This window comes from Condylura cristata, unplaced genomic scaffold (genome assembly GCF_000260355.1).
Source record: "Condylura cristata isolate star-nosed mole 26May11 unplaced genomic scaffold, ConCri1.0 scaffold00037, whole genome shotgun sequence".
NCBI classification, from domain to species: Eukaryota; Metazoa; Chordata; class Mammalia; order Eulipotyphla; family Talpidae; genus Condylura; species Condylura cristata.
Genome location: NW_004567138.1, coordinates 6,448,321 through 6,464,688, shown reverse-complemented (window position 1 = coordinate 6,464,688; position 16,368 = coordinate 6,448,321). Strand labels below are relative to the sequence as shown.

General features: G+C 38.3%; 1 protein-coding gene across 2 annotated transcripts in view; it reads right to left on the bottom strand.

Moving 5' to 3' along the window:
• The window catches only part of CDKAL1 (CDK5 regulatory subunit associated protein 1-like 1), a 604,990-nt gene that overhangs the window by 381,599 nt on the left and 207,023 nt on the right, over positions 1 to 16,368 (bottom strand). For both annotated transcript variants that reach the window (XM_004693314.2, XM_012732965.1), the window contains one exon: positions 13,290 to 13,410. In XM_004693314.2, the coding sequence (XP_004693371.1) occupies positions 13,290 to 13,410 (121 nt within the window). The remainder of the gene's footprint in view (positions 1 to 13,289; positions 13,411 to 16,368) is intronic.

Sequence of the window (16,368 nt, the reverse complement as noted above, 5' to 3'; positions counted from 1 at the left end):
GGTAACACAGTTCATCAATTAAAGTGATCTATGACTCACTGAGATGTGAGCAAAGCATCACTGGCTTAAGGAAAGGAAACTACGAAAATAGGCAAGCCACACTGAGGCTACTTCAAGCAAGCATTGGGGAAGCGTGCCAGACAAACATCCTATGTATAAGACCTTGTCACAGTTAGACTGGAATTAGAGTACGCAAATAACAATCATATTACAACTTGTAAAAAGAACAAAACCTGAAACAACTGTATTATTCTTTCCTGTACCATTTACCCTTGAAAATCTACCATAAAAATTTTAAGAGCATACTAAGGTATTTAGTTATATACCAAATAGAATATCTGGACAAAAAAAGAGGACATGAAATAAAGAAAACTACCCACGTGATAAATGACTGCCCCCAAAAAACAAAAAACAAAATATGTAAATACAAGTCAGCTCAGACACAGAGAGGACACGAATGACGTCAGCCACCATGCAGCTACCAATCGTCACTGAAACTGCTTTAGCAACAGCAGAACTTCTGCTCCCTCATGGCCACTTGCACGGCTGCCATCTCACTTTCCAAAATGTGTTCAAAGTGTCAACACCAGTGCTGTTGTGACACCATGTCTTTGTATTTATTGTTTTGCTCCTTACTTTGCAAGTAGACAATTCAACACAGAAAAATGAAAAACAGCAAACTTATGATAGAAATAAAGAACAAGAAACTGGAGTAAGCAAATGGGATTCAACAATTCCACTCTTCACAAGTGCAACTAGAGCTGTTAGTAAGGCCAGAGTAACCCAGGCAATCAGGGGCTGCCTGCATTCCTGAGAACAGTGTGAGACAAAGGTAGATGAATTCTCAATGTAGTCAAATGTCAAAAAGGGGCTCACTGGCTGACACGGCTCACATCTTGCACACTAAAATATTATAATGTAGTGTATGTGTATATTGGATGTATATGCTGTTTATATTATAAAACAGTTTCGGGCATCCTATTTTGCAAATCCTACTTTAATCACTATGTGAATCTGTCGTGACTTCTAGTTACACAACTCTAAGTTTCAAACTTATTTAAAAAAAAAAATCCTATTCCATGAAGACCAAGACAGAGTTCTTTACCAATTAACCAAACTATCCTAGACTGAGATGCTGTAGGACAAAGATAAACTGGGTAAGCTGGGTTTTTTTTTTTAATTGCACTGAGCGCTTGATACATACATTCTGCAAATGCTTGCTGCATAAATGAATAATGAGCAAAAAAATAAACAAATGCATGAACAATTCAGTGAGTAAGGTGGAGAACCAATCTTGATGGGGATATCTTACATTCACATGGGGCTACTGCCCCTAAGTAGACAAATCCATCCTTGCATTCTCACATTCTTTATTAGATGTACCGGAGGAGGGGGAGGAACAGCAGAGATGGGAAAAGAAAATGGAGACAGAATAGATTAAAAATTCCATTTCAGATGGTTTGTGTTTTCTTGAAATGCAGTAACAAAACAATATGTAAAAGGAACTTTACAAACTAGGAAAGTTTTCTCAAACCATACCTTCACACACATTTAGTGTGCTCAGGATAACCTAAAAAAAAAAAAAAAAAAAAAAAAAAAAACCACAAAACATACGTAATACCAATCGCTAAGCTACATACATTATTTAAAAACAGAAAGCAGGATTTCAAAAAAGGATTTTGCTTTAAACCCAGTTTCATTAGTGGACTTACAGAAAAATACACATTCCTCAGAGACTACTTCATCAGATAAAGTAAATGAGGTCTTAACTGCGTACTATTGGCTTTTCAAAAAGCCAAATACAACATTCTGCTTTGTCAGGATTAGAAAAAATAAAACAACAGTGCTACCATGCTGAGATGTAGTAAAATAAAAGCCAAGTGGTTTCCAAACTGAGTATCACAGATATGTTATTTTTGTATTGGGAAAACCCCAAAAGACCTTTATCCACAATTTATATATGCACGCGATTACATTTAATTAAAATTGGACTACAGAAGTCTTGTGGTTCTTTTCCCTTCCTGATAGGGGCTGGAAAACAAGTTTTCTTGAAGCAACAGGAAAACTGACAGATGGCAGCTCTTCTGATATGCCCAATCTTCCACTCCCACTGTGCCCTTGCAAATGCAATTCATTTTCATGACCCCTAAAACTCACATGCCAATTTGCACACATGCACACAAGCATACATACATACATACACACACACACACACGACAGGAGTATAGCCATCAGCTATCTACTGATGAATCCATGCTAGTTAGCAGTCCAATCCTTTAAAGTTCATTATAGGAAATTCAAATTCATAGTGGTTAAATGATGTGGTTCAAGTCATGACTCTGCCACTTACTGGTCTGTGGTTTGAAGTAAACGACAAGCTAATGAAGTTGGGGACGGTCTCCTGCAGAAACATAATGCATTTTTAGAGGCAAATGACACAGGACAATGGAAGGACACAGCAGAATTCCCTCAGGCCATCTCCCTTTGAAGACTCACTGGATCAGCCCACATTTACCATTCTCTCTGGAAAAATCTGGAGCCGAGAGCATCTTTCTCAGATTTAGTAAGCTATCCTCTAGCTTTGTCTCAATTTTTTTTTCTTAGATCTAACTGGCTTTTCTTTGAATTAACTCAACGATACAGTTCCAATGCAAGGATAGAAAGTTGGGTCTTCAGACACGGTCCTTGTTGTTTACTGATAAAAGAACTGGCTAGATAATGCAGTTCAAGTCTTCACTCTGCCACTTCCGAGAGACTGTGGTGTGAACCAAATGACAAACTAATTAACCAAAGTGAGGGCTGTCTTCTACATAGTTGTAATAGTAAAAAAAAATAGTAATTGCATTGAACAAACATTATGTGCCAGGAGTTGCATTATTAAATTTAAAGAGGTGATCTCTTAATTCTTACAACACTATTATTATTTCAATATAATAGATGAGAAAACTGAGGCTTATAGAGAGGCGGAATAACTGATACAATGTCACACAGCAAAAAATGAAATGAGTAAGGCCAAGATGTGAACCCAAAAAAATTCAAGCTCCCTCATCTTAGCCTACCTCCTGCCATTCCCTTACTCAAAACACCACCATGCTGATGCACTCTGTACAACTCAATACAACTGTTCATGTCTCAACTGCCTTTCAACCCACCTCTAAGGTACTTTAAGATACAGCCTAAATATCACTTCCAGTATAAGCCCTCTCTGTCTCATGCAAGCAGTCATTCATTGCCCTAAGGTAAGTTTATTCACTCCTCTCGTACTGCACTTAAGAATGTTATAAGTGAATATTTTATAGTTATTTCCTGTGATCTAGATTTTCAATTACTATTAAACCATACTTGTTGAATGAATATATGTCCAGAGACCTGGCTCTTTTGTTAAAGAGCAAAAAATAAGATTTTTACATAGTAAACTTTCTGAAGAATGAAAGGTTTTATAAATAATAGGTCTTTTCACCAAACCATCTACGAATTAGCCTGAAAAGAAAAAAAAAAAAAACTGTTAACCATTCTACAGAATCAATTTCAGTCTCAGATTTCTTTAATTATGTACCTAAACTTTAAATGTTGGTCCTTTTCTCCAAGTTGCAGGTTATCCTTCCTCCTTCGTACTAAATAATTTCCTTTAATAAAAAAGCAGTAAGTGAAAAATGTACACATTAGTAAGAATAATGATGTCTTACAATATGCTAGAATTTGAAAGAATTTTTACAACCTAGCCATGTCTCCATCTAAAATTACTCATGGAAATAAACCTAGTTCAACATTTATATGAAATGATGATTACATAAACAATTCACAAAATTTAAAATGAAATCTCTGTCCCAGGATTGCCTAAAATTGTAACTGGACCACTTATTTCAAGACATTTATTAAGCCAGCATGCAACTGAAGAGTAACTACTTCAGAGGTATGTACCAATAGTGCCATCCACTGTTCTTATGAATGATCTTTCCTAAATAGTATTAACATATACTATAATACTTTAAAATTTCTTTTGTACAACATTTAAATGAAAATAAGATGCTACGAAACCCCACTGAAGACATCAAAAGAGCTGCAAATTTCAGGACAACTAGGTTTTATATAAAAGAGTAAAAATGTAACAAGTTCAAAATTGCCACAGATACTTCAATTTCACACATTTAATTGTTTGAGATAAGTTTCAGTTCATTCATAGTCTAAATTGTCATATTCTTTTTCCCTACAAAATAATCATCTATTGCAAGAGAAAGTAATTAGATTTATATTCCAGCTCAGACAGAAAAAAAAAAAATCATGTCTGCATTCAAGTAACACTGCTGTCACTGAAATACTAAAATACTTATGCAGTGACTTGGGAGCAGACACTGCACTGGAAAATGTGGGAGAGACTAGGATGAATTCTTATTTTTAAGTTTATTTGCCCAATGTTCACTTAACACTAAACAAATAGGAAACTGAGGAGCTCAGAATGAACTGGATAAATTTGCAGCCCTAAATTCTAAAAAGTACAAAGGATAAAGGCAAATAAAGGGGAGTTCTCCTGAGAAGGTAAGCAGGTGACAGGACACAGCAGCACCAAAGTTGTAAGGCAGACACCAAAGTGCCCAGTGTGTCAAGCTGCACACGGGGTCGCAGCACGTGTCCATGCTAGCAAAGACCGCCATGCTGAGGTCACTAATTATTGGCTTCGTGCGGCTAGAAAATACATCTGTGACTCCCAACCCCAAGTGCAGGACTCTCTTCAATGGGTGACTCTGCTACCTTCTCGGAAAAGGCTTGTAAGAAAATAACAAACGTGAACATGGAGACATCCAAGAACAAGGTAATGACCAAACAGAGCCAAAGGCTGTTGAGGGTCAGGTCCCTGGCGCATCCACATGCCCAGGCATGAGGCAGCAATGCGCAGACACACCCACTCCCACAAGAAAATGAAACCATACTGGGAAGCCACACCCAGGATTAAAAGTGGAACCATTTTTCCATCAATCAGAACCACACTGACTAAAAATCCCATGTGCAGAGGACTGAGCTCTGCTCCTTTTGCCTACACGCAGCCATACTCCTTGGGCACTCAACGCAATGCTTCTTCAGTCTGTATTCAGCAGGCTGCAGTCCTGAAGGCTCCAAATTAGTGACAGCAAATAGTTGACTTGCTGTCGTTCTGGGGCTGTAACAGGCAGGGGGGGCTTGACCATCTCTGCAATAACACTCAAGTTCTAAGATGACTGCTGTAGCACTAGAGCTGTGACACTGCTGCTGGAACATGAGATCAGTCACACTGCTGTTGTGACAGGGGAGCTTTAACACTTTAGCTTTAACATGACCAGACTTTGGTATCAAGGTCAACAGACAAGTGTCGCATACCAAGTTCATAAGAGATAAGGTCCCTGGCCTCCTGGCGCTTATACAACAAGAGTAACAACAGCTCTCCACATAATTCGGGCATGTGCCAAAAGAACAGCTATACCTTCTAGATTCAAGTTTCACATGGGGATGTCTATAATTTAGTCTAAAAGATTTTTATATAAAGAGCATAATGAAAATGTGCCCATTACTGTCAGCTACAACTCTAAGAGCAGTCACTCTGCTAGTATCTAATCACAGAGTCTTTTTTCCAAAAATTATTGGTATGTTTTATCTTTCTTTAATGTTTGGTCAAAACCAGAGGTTTAAACTAGTTTCACAGACTAGCTTAATAAGTGACAGATATAAGTTTTCATTTGTGATAGTAGGGATTAACTAATAACCATGAATAGTTAACCAACCACATAAAATACAATAGAAAGAAGATCTCATTAGTGAAATTATTGACACTCAAGTGAATTGGCTAAAACATTTACCAGAACAGGGTAAACAATCTTGTAACACAAAGGCCAGTGTTTCTCAAACTACTGACAGATAAAGATTCTTACAACCTCTTGTAAACCAGTATTCTTAAAGATATAATAACAATACAGCAGTGTTGGCCCTCCCTGGTGGCGCAGCGGGTTAAAGCACAGCAGTAAGAAGCTAAAGCCACTTTCGCATGAGTTCGATTCCCCTCCTGACCCGGAGGTGACCACATGGCGCGGCAGAACTCTCCTGATCCGCCCACTGCTCCCCTCAGCAGTGTACTTCATCGACCTGCCTGTTCTGCTCCCCACTCTGTCCCCGGTGAATCCTCTCACCCTCCACATCCCTCTGGCCTGTACCCCAGTTCTGTATGAATAAATAAATCTTAAAAAAAAAAAATACAGAAGTGTTAATCTGCCTTAAATTTCTAAGATTTGTCTTTCAAGTTCTGTTTTTTCAGAAACCAGTCCTCAATAGTCAATGACCCAACACTCATCCGAGGACCATACTCTGGGTAGCAGACCGAGAGCATAAAAGATGCCTAGCTATATTCTAGACACTAGGTAGAGAATACTGGTTGCCTGAAGCTGACAATATTGTCTCATTTGGTTCAAGTGAAACTTCTGAGCAAGGTAAGATTTAATCTCCTCAAAAAGAGGGAGTTAGGACTTCAAGCTTACATGAACAGCTAGACTACGTCAGATTACTTAATAAATTCTTACTGCAAATTTTGGACTGGGAATTACTTTCATTATATATCTGACAGCTGGATTGTAAGGAAAAAATGAAATCTGCACTGGTAACTACTACTGTTTATTTCTTTTAAAGGAAACAAAACCTAAAAACGAAATATGACAAAATTGGCAGGTTAATTTGCAATCAGCACTGGCAAGCATACAAAGCTGTGATATTAGCTAACAATGTTTAACATAGAGAAAGACCGTAAATTCCATTTAATTTTTTGGAAAATGTTTATCTTGAGCTATTGTCCCCAATAAAAAAGATGGCTTACTCTAACAGCTGTCTCTGAGGTGAACTGAGGCTGAAGGGGCTGTTCTCAAAAGAGCAGATCTACAATAGCGCCGTAATTGGTACATTTCAACAAGTCTAGGATTAAACTGAAAAATATAAGGGTATTTTACATCTTGACACCTGCTAAGACATAATGACTCAATAAGTCATTACTGAATAAATCATTATCAAAATATGAAATCATTTCAAAGGGATTAGAAAGGATTATAACATGCCCCAAGTTCTATCCTCCCCAAATATTAAAATTACTGTATGATATCAACTATAGTCAAACATCTAATGAGATCAATTTAGAACCTTAATTCAAGTTATTAAGTGTTTAAATGCATTTCTGATCAAATATCGCAAAAAAAATCAGAGAAGCCTATGTATCTACTACTGGAACAGGAACAATAAATTCTGGACATTACACAAAGGTAGTGAAAAGACCCAAATTAAGACTGTTTTCCCACACCTAAGCTGTTTGGGGGTGGGAAAAGGAGAAATAACACATGCTTTGGAAAATGGCAATAAATTCAAGTACATAGCAGCAGGAAAAGTTGAATTCTTTTTAAAGGTTCCCATACAGCACTATTTTATGTCTGACAGATGGCAAATAATAAGAAAGAAAAGTACATTTCAAAAGAGAAAGTATAGTAAGGTATTACAGGGTCAAACAGTATTTTCTATGATGTGTTTAGCCCAGGGGAGGATCAGCCCTTCAAGCCAGGGATAATCTGATAGTAGTAGCTAAAAAGCTGATAATATAACTCACATCAGAACTCACTAAGCAGCATCTAACTTTGACTTTGGAAGAATGAAAATTGCCAAAGAATTGTCAAAAATGATGACTTTAATAGTCACATAGAAAGCAAAATGAAGCACAGATTTTCTTTATGACCCAATTTCAGATTTTTTTTACTTGTCGGCCTTTATATTACTCTCCCATCCTCTGCCTCTGCCTCCATTCTCACTAACAGAAAAGGCCAGGCCATCACACAAATTGGGCCTCCAGTTCAACCTCAGCTCATTCTTTTGTTTACGAACAGGTTGACTCCCAATGATGTTGACCACAGCTCTTGGTTGCTAACTCTACATAAATACCCACACATACCGTATTCTGTTGTGCTTCAAAAGTGCTGCCTCACTCCACTAATTTAATGAGAAAAAATGAGCGTGAAATATCAACTTTTGTATGTAGATTATCTCAGCCAAATAGTTAATTAGAATCTAATGTGAGAAATAGATTCCAATTTATAGAAAACACAAAAGGTAGAAATACCAACTAATCCCCACCACCAAAGATGGGAGAAGAAACAAAACAAATTCCAGGAAGGGGGAAAAGGCGGCCCAATCGAGAATCGTCCCAATCTCAAGTTAGTGTCATCCAAAAGAGTGTGGTTTGTTAGCTATAAAAGGACCCATGATGAATACTCTGCCCCCACTTTTGCCAAATCACGTGAGGAAATGAACTGCTTTCTCTAAATTAAAGTGGCAAGATGTCTGAGAAAAAGGAACTCGTAAGGTCAACACTGAAATCCAAGCCTTCCACTCTCATCTCTAAGAAAGCAAAAGGTCTCTCTTCCTCTGCATGGTTTACCTTTCTGTGTACATAGACTTCTTGAAACAGTTGTTCCTATTACTGGATTACTAATTCTTATTCTTCTGTCTCTAAACAAACTCAGGCTGAAAAACCTTTCTATTCTCTAAAGATGATCTCTCTTACTTTATATTTAAGCTCCTCAAAAAGAACAATCCTTCTATAGCAAAAATTTAGTAGAATTTCTAACCAGGTTTCTATAGAAACTCACAGAAATGGTTCCCCTATCTTAATATAATTTCTCTTTAAGGAATCTAAAACTACTGATAGTATTTAACAGCCCATATTTAAAACAAAAAAAAAGAAGAAGAAAAGTCCTCTGGTTATTTCTATTTCAGAGATGATTACTCTGTCACCTCCCATTTCCTATACATGGGCAATGGCCATTCCAGCGACCTCGTTCACTCTCACTCCTACAACCAAAGTCCCTTTTTGGCCTTCTCTGCCCATCTCCAACCATTCTTTGGAACCTCCAAGTCCACTGTGACAAGTAACTCCACTGGAATGCGCTAAGCTCATCTATTCAACCATCACCCAGTCCTGCTATCCTTGCTTTTCATTCCGGATATGACCTCTCAGGCCCTCACTCCTTCCTGCTGGGTTACTACAATATCCTCCAAAGTGGTTTCCTTGCCTCCTGTCTTCCAGCACAAAACTGCCAGGATAAGCTTCCTGTGCCCAGCTATGAGTATGTCTCACCTCTGTCCCAGAGACCAGTAGCTCACCATTACCTACACCAAATGAATTAAGGGTAATTTCTCATCCTGGAAAACTCAACTCTTCATATAAAAGAGAATGTATCCCACCTTCATGAAATTTACTGGAGAACTCACACGGCCCATTCCAATCTTTGTTCATTCTATTCTCAATCCACAATTTTCTCATCATTCCTATCCAAACTCCCCAGAGTCCTACATTCCAAATGGGAATTTAAAGTTGTATGTGATGTTAAAGTTATTAATCAGGTGGCATTACAAGAAGGGGACTGTCCTTAAATTAATTACCCAGGTGGCACTTAGCAGAGGCAGAGGGAGATGTGGGAAAGAAAGTCATGACGAAATACAATGTTGCCAACTACAAAGGCGAGGAAGGGCACCAGGAGCCTGCAATATGAGCTGACTGGAGATGCTGACAAAAGAAAGAGAGCAGATCTCCTCAAGAGCCTACAGAACACAGTTCTGCTGACAACCTGACATTCATATTAAGACCTGTGTGAGACTTGGAGCTCGAGAATTGGAAGACAGCAATTTGTGTTGCTGGAGTGACCCAATCTGTCAGTGCTACAGCAGCAATAGAGGTTGAATATACCGCCAAACATAATTATCAAAATTCTACTTACCAAGGGCCCTGTTCAAAAGTCATCACAATTAAGAAATTATTCAGCTCCACAGATCCCTCTATCATTCCTTACTCCTCTGAATTCACAGAGGTATCTCACAGGAGTTAATATTAAGGACCTGGCCCAATCATTAGTTTCATAACAATGAAGTCATTTAATGTCTCAGCACCTTAGTTTCCTCATCTATTCAAAAATCTCCAAACAATTAATCATGAGTTGGCCCTCCCTGGTGGTGCAATGGTTAAAGCGCTACACTGTGAAGCTGGCAGTGGCCCCTTCGGTGCAAGTTCAATCCCCACCCAGGAGGTGACCCACATGGTGCGGCACACCTCTCCTGTCTCGCCAGCTGCTCCCCTCAGCAGTGAACTTCATCGATCTGTCCGTTTTGCTCCCCACTCTGTCTCTGGTGAAGTCTCTCATCGCCCCTGCACCTCTGGCCTGTACCCCAATTCTGAATGCATAAATAAATAAACCATTTAAAAAAAAAAGAATTAATCATGAGTACAATTCTTTGAAAACAGTTTCATTTAAGTTTAAATGGAAAAAAAACAACGAGCTTTATGCAGGGAAGAACACCAAAATATTAAGCATGATGACAGAGAAGAACGCACAGAGATACTTTCACATGAGAACAAGTGATAAGGCTGAAATCAAATTAAGGACAATGATTTGTAGTAAGAGAAGGTTAGAAATTCCAATTTCAATGAAAGACAATATGGACTGAATTCTCTTAATGTCAAAAAGTATAATTTACTTATTAGGAAAGGTCAATTTAACCATAAAGTGAGAGGATGAGATGAGTGGCAGCAATATGAATGGACTAAAAATTCAGGGTATTGTCCAATTTTTGAAAACACTAAATCCAAAAGAAGGGAAATTAAGCATGCATGAAAAAAATTAATGCTATTTAAAATCGTTACTTAAACATTTTGGGTTCTCTTCCCTCTGCCCCCCATCTACCTAAAGCCACTTTTAAAGACTGTATGGTTGCAAGAAAGGGTAACATTTTTAAAGCAAAACATTTATTTAACAAGCATGTAGTGAGTACTCACATTGTAGTAGACACTGACCTCAGAAAAATTAAATGAAAAATTAAATACTTTCAGAACCCAAGGGGCTTGTACTTTAGTGTAAAATATACATTGGTAAGAATGCCGTAACCAGGGTAAAATGGAAATGCTCTATCATATGCACAAAGGAAGGAGGGGTGCATTTAGTTCAGCCCTAGGAGGAGGAACAAGCAACCACCCAAAGAAAGGACAGGTAGCTCAGTTCAGAAGAAACAATGAAAAGTGAGTCTCCATGCCAGGAGACCTGACAGCGTACAGAGAGGCCCAGAACCATTACTGAGAAGAATCATTAGTTTGACAATTTCAAATAGACAATTTCAAATAGCTCAGGATGACTGATACTGAAAGGGGTGAATGTAAAAAGTACACACACACTAGAAAATAAAACATCTTTGAAAACAGTTAAAATTAAGACTCAGTGGGTCAAAAACAGTTGCAAAGTCACCCTGAAGATATGATTTTAATAAAATAGGATTTGAGGGACTCTAAGATAAAATTGTACTTAAAGGATTGCTTTTAGCCAAAAAGGTGTTAATCAGTACAGCACAGTTAACACCCCAAAAAATGAGATTCTGAAAAAGCATTTTTTTTCTTCTTCTCTCTAAGTAGCTGATTTAGGAGGAAGTACCCCAATCTCCAAATACTACTGTCCAACTAGCAAAGCTGTCTGCACTATGAGGAGGACATAGCATAATCCCATTGAAACATTAAATTATAAAGATCAGTGATTCATTCGCTCAATTAAATTCACTTAACCCCTACTGTGTGCGTCCTGCTGTGTACTAGGGACACAATGGCAAATTGTAAGAGTCCTCGCTATCATGGAACTGCCAGGAGACAAAAAATATCAATAAACATACATTAATACATGTATCGTTTTCTTCAACTGTGAGGAACTATACAAGAAAATAAGGCAAACGTGGAGGAGAGGAATGTAAAGGGCGTGCTGTAAGTATGTATAGGAAATGAGAGTTAATTTAAGAATGCCAGCAATGCAGTATCGAGGGAGAAGGGGAGCAGACACAGAAAATGGCGGCACCCTTGCATGATGACTTGGTGCAGGTGAGAGACACAGAAGGTATTAGATACCGTGGTTAATGCGACAACATGTCTCACTGCCAAATCTGAGACTCCAACCTGAGTTTGATGATTTCAGGTCTTGTAATCTTCACAACGAAGGCCAGATGTTGGTTCTGGACAAATTCACCAGGTCAACTGAAAGACCCCTGGGACTTGGGTGGAGGGTCCCTGAGATCTCGGCCCTCCCCAACCCTGGCAGCAGTGTGATGGGGACGGCCAGAGGAAGGGTGACCAGTGACCACAGCAGCAACAGTGCTTACAGAGAGGAAGAGAGGTAAAACGATGCTGGGAAGGCAAAGTGAGTTCACCTGCTCTCAGCAGGAAACAGTATGAAGAAAACAGTTTTTCAAGAGGGAAGACAAAGCCAAAAAGAAGCTTTGTCAATGTGGGAAATGTGAGGCTGTTATGGGGTGCAGAGACTCCCCATGGCTTAAGGAAACAAAGGCCTTGGCCTTGTCAGACATTTCGACTATTAAGACAGAACTTAAAGTGGGAACCCAAAACCTTTCCATGTGCAGTCATTATTTAAAGGAACCAAATTCAACAAATGCAAGTAATACCAAGTATAAATTAATATACCAAGAGATATAATTAGGGAGATCTTCAGACTCACATGTAGAAATTAAAAGTATTTAATACTCAGTCATGATGTTCAATTTCAATTTAAGGTTCTTAGAAAGAACATTTCAAAATATGTATTTCAGGGCCCTCCCTGGTGGCACACCAGGTTAAAGCACAGCACTAAGGAGCTAAAGCCACTTCAGCATGAGTTCGATTCCCGCAGGGAGGTGATCCACTTGGCACAGCAGACTTCTCCTAACCCGGACGCTGCTCCCCTCAGCAATGTACTTCGTCAGTCAGCCTGTCCAGCTCCCCACTCTGTCTTTGGTGAATCCTCTAATGGCCCATGCCCTCTGGCCTGTACCCCAGTTCTATATGCATAATAAATCTTTTAAAAATGTTAACCAATATGTGTTTCATGTAGTTAATAATCAAAATATGGTTAATATCTCAGTCAATATTTACTATACTTCTACTGAAAAAATAGTCACAAATGGTATGTGTTGACATTTCTGAAAAGACTTCAACCAAGGACAAAGCTGGGAAGTGAAGCCTTCATTATTACCAAAAAGGAAATCAGAGTAACATTAACTAAAGATATAAAACTTTGCTGCCAATATAAGTGTAAGTAGTATACAGGAAGCATCTTAAAGGGAACTACATATAAGTAGTTTATATTTTTCTGATTTTTCTTTCCCATTTGGAAAATGTGGAACTACTTGTCTAGGTTATATGTCCAGGAAGAAAAATAAGAAACTGAATTCATGAAGTATATTGAGTATTTGATGATAACTTGAGAGAAGCTTACCCCGTATTGATGGAGATGATTTCTATCAGTGGATTCTTCCTAATCTTTGGCAAATCCAGTCGTGCTCCCCCCAACCGTTTTCCATTATCCTTCTTCTGGCCGAGCAGTCTTACAGAGTGACCTTCAAATACAGCATATAAATATACCTTAACATGAGTGACACAACTTCACTTTAAGTTACTGCTCTCAACAAATGTGTTGATATTTGCATTTAACTTTTTCTTTCATGGGGGAAAAAAAATAATAAAGAAGATGTGTTCACTGAACCTAAGAAATATTGCCAAAGGGAGAAATAGCAGTGTTCGCATCCTTCAGTCAAAGTGCTAATAATATCTACACGTTTATACTGCACAGAAAGGGGCACAGAAATCGCCTCGCAATGTCATGCCAGGAGGTAGGAATGCTCCCTAGCAGCACCCCATTCTGTACAAACAGCAGGACAGCTTCACTGAGGCACTGGGGCTGCTAGCAACTGTCCTGCAGAGAAAAAGTCACGAAAGTAGATGTGTCTGCTCAAAGCATGAAGCAAATCAAATAAACCAAAAAATAAAAATCTAAGACAAAATGACATTTTAAAGATAGAGCCTTTTTTAAAAGTTCCTTAATTCATTTTAAAGAACTATTACAAAAGGAAATCAAACCACTGTAATACATTCAAGTTTTTATAATTATGAAATTTTTAATTCATTGCCATATAAGATGGAATAGTACAAAAATTTCCATTCCCTGACAGATTCCCCAATTGTTTTTCACATTTACTGTGAAACATTTTATATACGCACATTTTTTATGACTGAGCTACACCTTGTGAAATTCACCCACTGACAGAGTACAAGTCAATCGTTATAAATAAACTTACACAACTGTACAATCGTATCAAATTTTAAAACACTCCCATCCATGACCCCTCAAATTCCCTCAAGTTTCTAGCCCATGGCAGCTCCCATACACAATATACTGCATTTTGTTAAATCTGTTGACCAGCTGAAGGACAATTGGATTGCTGCCAAGCAACACCTATATGAAAACTCTTCTCTGAGTACATTTGTGGACACATGTTTTCATTCCATGGAGATTCCCAGGAATGGAAGTGGTGGGTCATAAAGCAAATGTTAGCTTTATAAGAAAAAAAGCTGTTTTCTAAAGAGATGGAATCATTTATTCCCATGGTCAATGTAAGAGCTTTCTCCATGTTGTCACCAAGACCAGTTTATCCTAAAATATTCTCACCAACATCCCTCTTCCTGTAGTCTGACTACGCGTTTCCAAGTAACCAATGAAACTGGGCATCTCTCCCTACTTGAGTCAACCTGTGCATTTCTTGTTTGGCAGTAGGCTGTGATGGCCACTTTCACGTCCACTTGACTAGGTCACAGAGGGTCCCATTTAGTTAAACATCATTTTGAGTGTGTCTGTGATGGCGTTTCTAGATGAAACTGACATTTCAATCATCAGGTTGAGTAAAGCAATGTGCGCTCCTCCTCACAGGCATTTGAATAACCAACATTCTGAGTAAGAGCCCTCTCTTCCTGCTGGACTGTTCAACTTAAGTCTCTGGTCTTTCTCAGCCTCAACCATAACTGAAATACTAGCTCTTCATGGTTCCCAACCCACAGAATTGTCCATTATGAGCTCTCTTGATTTTCAGGTGCTGGGACTTGAACAATGCATCACTCTTAGGTCTGTAGGTAGTTGATGTTGTAATTTGGGGACTCTCAGCCCCCATAATGATGTGTGCCAATTTCTTATACATCTCTTCATAAACACCCACACATATCCCAGTTGTTTCTACGGGGAACCCTTACTAATAGTATAGTACTCCATCAGTATTTTAACTATAGTAGTTGTCTCACTGAGTTTTAAGAATATTTATTCTGATTATATGATCTTTATACGATATGATTTGCAAATACTTTTTCTTGATCTGTCATTTATGACTTCCTTTTGATGATAGTAGCTTTTGAAAAATAAATGTTTTTCAATTTAATTAAGTTCAGTTTATCAATTTCTCCTTTTGTCACTCAGGCTTTTTGTGTCATTTCTGAGAACTTTTTGCACAACTCAAGGACAAACATCCCTCCTGTCCCTCCTGTATTTTTTCTTAAAGATTTTAGTTTTTAGCTTACATGTAGGTGCTCGATTCACTTTGTTACTTTTCTTTTTTTTAAGATTTATTTATTTATTCATACAGAACTGGGGTACAGGCCAGAGATGCAGAGGGTGAGAGGATTCACCAGAGACAGAGTGGGGTACAGAACAGGCAGATCGACTAAGTACACTGCTGAGGGGGGCAGCGGGCGGGCCTGGGGAGGTCTGCCTCGCCATGTGGAGCTCCTCCGGGGCAGGCGGGGATCGAACTCATGTGGAAGTGGCTTAAGCTTCTTTGTGCAGTGCTTTAACCTGCTGCGCCACCAGGGAGGGCCCCACTTTGTTACTTTGTTTATCAAAAGGATCTAAGATCATTTCTACATATTGATATTCAATTATCCAGGAATCCTTTCTCCTTCCTCCTCCATACTACTTTTTTCACACATATCAACACATAATTGTAAAAACCCCCCAAAATACTCATATATATGCGTATATATGCATATATATGTGTATATATGCATATATGTGTATGTATATTCCCCCTCTCTCCACCCCTTTAACTTCCTCTCTCAATGGAGAACTACACAGCTATGAAGAAAGGCAAAATAGTGGCATTTGGGACAAAATGAATGGACCTCAAGATGATTATGTTGAGTGAAATAATTCAAAAAGTAGAAGAAAGATATCAGATGCATTTACTCATCTGTGGACTACAAATACCAAAAAAATAATCATATGCAAAGAATGATAGAAATCTTGAACTCAGCAAAAGGAATTCAATGACTATGAGAGGGAACAGAGGAGAGGAAGGAGGGGATGTAAGAGGGGAGCAGACGGGGTATGGACATAGGGAGTTCAGTGAAAGGTGAAAAAATTGTTAAAAAGAAGATTGTATTAAATCATGAACATTTTACCCAATGAAATAATATATCTTTCAAAATGCTATGGTATAATTATTTCTTTATAAAATTGTTTTTAAAAACAAAAA